We start from the raw sequence: 5,278 nt of genomic DNA, 5'->3' as shown, positions 1-5,278 counted from the left end.
AAAAAAAAAAAAAAAAAAGATAGGTTAAAAGGAATATCACATGAAAAACTATGTTACTTTGTGTATGTCGTGTATATAAGAAATATACAGAAGAGGCCGGGCATGGTGGCTCATGCCTGTAATCCCAGCACTTTGGGAGGCCAAGGCAGGCAGATCACCCAAGGTCAGGAGTTCTAGACCAGCCTGGCCAACACAGTGAAACCCTGTCTCTACTAAAAATACAAAAAATTAGCTGGGCGTGGTGGCTCACGTCTATAATCCCAGCTACTCGGGAGGCTGAAGCAGGAGAATCAACTGAACTCCAGAGGAGGAGGCTGCAGTGAGCTGAGATCGCGCCACTGCACTGCAGCCTGAGCTACACAGTGAGACTCTGTCAAATAAAAAAGAAAGAAAGAAAGAAATATATAGAAGCAATCCACTTGCCCATAATGGGGAAAGAAATACAATATCACTTAGAACAATACCATTTTCACCATTTCTGAGCTTACCTGTTTTTTCCACCTTGTGGATAACTAGGTATTAGCTAAAGAGAGAATAAATGCTTATCTGTAAATTCTTTTGGTTTGATTTGTTTTTTTCTTTTTTTGAGACAGGGACTGACTTTGTCCCCCAGGCTGGAGTGCAGTCACGTGATCACAGCTCACTGCAGCCTAGACCCCCTGGGCTGAAGTGATCCTCTTACCTTAGCCTCCCAAGTTGTTGGGAGTATAGGTGCCTGCCACCACACCTACTAATTTTTGTTTTTGATTTTTAGTGAGAGGAGGTCTTGCCATGTTCCTAGGCTGATCTTGAACTCCTAGGCTCAAGCAATCCTCTTGCCTTGGCCTCACAAAATGCTGGGATTACAGGCGTGAGCCATCACTTCCGGCCCTTTATCTGTAAAATTTCAAAGCATCAAAGAAGGAAAGAGAGCTTAATTAATATCATCTTTAGTAGTTGAAGGAACTCAAGGACGAGAAATAATAGAAGGAAAGGTCATAGCTTTCATAATTTGTTGCAGCCATGAATAAGAGCTGCTATAGTTGTAGAAAATATTCCCCGGTTCTTTTTTCATTCGAAAGACTGTACCTTTTAGAATTATGTTATTAATGATGAATTAATTAAAGTACATGTTTGGGGTAGTGAGGCAGTTACTAAGTCCTTTCCACTGAAACCGAAGAACTGGACATTTTGTTCACATTTGTGCTTCCTGATTTACAGTTGCTACAAGTGCCAATGTTGAAAACATATTTCTGTGGCTCATCTTCGCCGTCTTTACTTGTAGTGCTTTCAAAGAGAACAATGGTTTTTTCTAGTTCAGAAATGGGTGCTACGTAGCTCAGAGCTAGGAGATTTCACGTGTTGTGAATACGAACAAGCTGTCTTGTGGTAAAGAACCAATGCAGTGGGGAAAACCAACATGGATTACAGCAGTTATTCAGTGTATCTTTGTATTTGAGGGGAAAAAGGAGGGACACTGTTGTTTTGCTCTTATTTTTTTCCCTCTTTCTTTTCCCACTTTAGACAAAGCCTGTGGCATTTGCGGTTCGGACAAATGTCAGCTACAGTGCGGCCCATGAAGATGATGTTCCAGTGCCTGGCATGGCCATCTCATTTGAAGCAAAAGATTTTCTGCATGTTAAGGAAGTAAGGAGAATAATTTCATTTTCTATCAGCGTGATGTTTCACCTTGACATACCATTTCTTATTTCCTATTCAGATGCCGTTTCTGTGAAGCAGCATTGCACATCACTGCAGTTGTATAACATACATACTAAATCAATGGCTCTCAACCTCTGCTAATATAAATATACCTTTTAAAGTGGAAAGAAGTCACGGGCCTCTTGCAATAACTTCAGCGCTCCCTGGGGCTCTGTGGCCCAGAAATTGGGAACTGCTAGAGTAGATGATCCTTTTTTATACTTAACCTGTACTTCTTCTTTTAATGTTTCACCTTGACTAGGTGTAGTTTTTCTGATGCCTGAAGTCTAGCCATCTGGGGAGGGTTTAATAATAATATCTAGAATTCGTGACTCTTCTCTCTGCTGGCAGTGTCTAAATTCAAACTACTGATGCCCTTTTTCCTCCTTAAATGCTAAATTTCTGCAGTGGATGAGAGAGTGCTAAGCATTGATGCCAGTAAGGCAACAAAGAGGTATCAGGAAAAGTCCTTTTCCTACATGCTAAATGTTTCCACCTTTTAGTGAGCAATGACACAACCTGCAAATTGGAAACATTCATCCTTAATTAAACTTTGCTTGGAGTCAACATTTATCAAATGCCTGCCTTGTGGAGCACTGTGTTAACTGACCAGAAATTTCCCCTGTAGAATGTTCTCAGTGTGTGATCCTGAGGTTTTTCTTGGACCTGGAGGAATTTATACTTGGAGCCCTTCCATGTAGGGTATAATATGTTATAGGAAGCATGTGTAAATTTAATCTCTTCACTGCACTAAAGGCTGTCAGCGAAGGAGTTGATGACTGCCAATTAAAAGAACCTAGGGCCGGGCGCGGTGGCTCATGCCTGTAATCCTAGCACTTTGGGAGGCCAAGGCGGGCAGATCACAAGGTCAGGAATCCAAGACCATCCTGGGCAACATGGTGAAACCCTGTCTCCACTAAAAATACAAAAATTAGCTGGGTGTAGTGGCATATGCCTGTAATCTCAGCTACTCGGGAGGCTGAGGTAGGAGAATAGCTTGAACCAGGGAGTCGGAGGTTGCAGTGAGCTGAGATCGCCCCACTGCACCCCAGCGTGGCGACAGAGCGAGATTCCGTCTAAAAGAAAAAAAAGAACCTAGAAGCCTGGATACTATGGCTCATGCCTGTAATCCAAGTGCTTTGAGAGGTCGAGGAAGCCTGATCTCTTGAACCCAGGAGTTTGAGACCAGCTTGGGCAACAGGGTAAAACCCCATCTCTACAAAAAAAAAAAAAAAAAATTAGCTGGGCATGGTGGCACACACTGGGAGTCCCAGCTACTCAGGAGGCTGAGACCAGTGGATTGAGCCTGGGAGTTCAAGACAGAAGTGAGCCGGGATCATGTCAATGTATTCCAGCCTGGGCGACAGAGCAAGACCCTATCTCGATTAAAAATAAAACAACCTAGAGAATTTAGAGCCCACCATTTTGGTAACCTCTGAAAAGAGATGTCAAATACTGGCTTGGTGGGAACAATAGAAAAAGTTATCAGAAGTGATGCTGTGCCTAGAATCTCACTTAATACCGGGAAGTTAGATTATTACAGGGTCTCTTCTTGATGGTTGGTGCTGAAAGGGGAAAGGAGAAAAACAGAATGTATATTCTTCTTTGAAGTGTTCAAGGACAGATTTATTCAATCAAGGAAAATGAAGGCAGATCATAAAGATTTAAGATACATATTCCACCTGCAAGAGATAAATTGTCAACATCACACAAGTAGAGAAATCATCTGTGAACATCGCACTGTGTAATTATAAAACTGCACAAAGGTAAATTGTCCTGTGACATGAAATATTTAAGGTAGACTTCAATATTTATCTCTTTCTCTCAATACTCCCAATTGATCTGATTATATAAGGGGAATATTTCTGTAACACTGCTTCCTAAAGATCTCTTGATAGGATGGGCTGTTATTCTTTGAACCCAGAGAGCTGATCCCTACTCATGGTGACAGCAGCTGCTGCAATGGAATTCAGCCTGGTCCTACGGCAGCACCAGGACAGACAAGGAACAAAGAGCCTTTGACAGATTGCTGAGGACACTAAAAACATTTCATACATACATGTAAAATCCATGAGCCCAAGGGTTTCTTGAATGATAATATTTGAGGCATAGTTCATTGTCATTGCCATATTTCTCTCCACTGAAAATAGTGTGGAAGAACAAGGATTTGACCTTCTGTGCACTGATTTTTAATGCTTTTGATTTTGTGTTTAGAAATTTAACAATGACTGGTGGATAGGGAGACTGGTAAAAGAAGGCTGTGAAATCGGATTCATTCCAAGCCCAGTAAAACTAGAAAACATGAGGCTGCAGCATGAACAGAGAGCCAAGCAAGGGAAATTCTACTCCAGGTATGAGACAGATGTCAAGTGTTTGCATAATACTTAGATTATACCACTATCTGTGTACTGTTGTCTGCTGCATTCTATATCCTTTATTATGTATTAACAAGGAGGCTGGTGATATGGTTTATTGATAGCATCACAAATCTTGCATTTTCCTGCATTTAAAAAACTTCAATCCAGCACCTGAATTTCATCCTATTTGGGGAAGTATCAAATTATTATCATTAATAAAAAGAGCTAAGGTCACAGAGTATTAAATCCAGGCTCCAGTGCAGAGGAAATTCTGAAACCTTAATCGTTTACTGAAAAATAGTCTGGCACAGAATAGCCCTGGTGACTAATCCCACTGTCTGTAGCTGTCTGGTATGGCTAGGAGATGTTTGGGAGATGACAGTCTCAGACATCATCAGGAAATGGCAGCTCTTGTCATCTGTTAGTTTCATTTTCACCTGAGAAACTCAATTTTCAGTTCTACCCACTGTTAAGCACTTAAAGAGAAGCAAAGTATGAAACAAGTTAAAACTGCCTGTGCAGATGGCAATTAGATGAGTTATGTAAGAAGCTGGGGCTGAATAATCCCTCCTAGGATTCGTGAGGTTGTCTGCCCCTCTCTAGAAGAATCGCTAGAAAGCCTTCTTATACACGTACTGAATTTTACATGGAATCATACGCAGACGGGTCTAGGGATGCAGCATGCCTCTCCCTATGTGAAAGGATGGGACATGGGCAAGGCCTTTCTTAAATGTGAATCGCTGGATTTCTGTCTTCTCCATCTTACATCTTATTTGTTTATCTAAGATGCAAATCCCTTTGTCAGTGATAATACTTTAATGTTAGCAAGTATTTTTTTCAAGCATCAGCAGATGAGTGAAACAGAATATGCTTTGTGGTTTGGAACACCCATCCTCATTAACTGGCTTTTTATAATTGTCAAGTTCATTTAGTTCAGATGGATTCCTCTGTGTTTTGAGACCTCCACCCCAGAACTGACTTTTATTAATTCCTGGGTTATTGAGAGCGCTTGGATGGTGAGATGCATTCAGTCATATAAAAGTAGAGGCGTGCATAAAAAAGAACAAGATTGGCTGGGCACGGTGGCTCATGCCTGTAATCCCAGAACTTTGGGAGGCTGAGGCAGACGGATCACCTGAGGTCAGGAGTTCAAGACTACCCTGACAAACATGTTGAAACCCCATCTCTACTAAAAATACAAAAATTAGCCGGGTGTGGTGTTGGGCACCTGTAATCCCAGC

The 5,278-nt window shown here is 41.5% G+C and overlaps 1 protein-coding gene across 12 annotated transcripts in view; it reads left to right on the top strand.

The window, feature by feature from the left end:
• Positions 1-5,278, top strand: part of CACNB2 (calcium channel, voltage-dependent, beta 2 subunit) — a 412,882-nt gene that overhangs the window by 367,723 nt on the left and 39,881 nt on the right. For all 12 annotated transcript variants that reach the window (XM_011963870.1, XM_011963872.1, XM_011963869.1 and 9 more), the window contains 2 exons: positions 1,504-1,626; positions 3,895-4,031. In XM_011963870.1, the coding sequence (XP_011819260.1) occupies positions 1,504-1,626; positions 3,895-4,031 (260 nt within the window). The remainder of the gene's footprint in view (positions 1-1,503; positions 1,627-3,894; positions 4,032-5,278) is intronic.

The sequence above is a fragment of the Colobus angolensis genome, unplaced genomic scaffold (genome assembly GCF_000951035.1).
Source record: "Colobus angolensis palliatus isolate OR3802 unplaced genomic scaffold, Cang.pa_1.0 Scaffold63, whole genome shotgun sequence".
Classification (NCBI taxonomy): Eukaryota; Metazoa; Chordata; class Mammalia; order Primates; family Cercopithecidae; genus Colobus; species Colobus angolensis.
Note: the sequence above shows the minus strand (reverse complement) of the source record. Positions and strands in the feature narration are given on the sequence as shown.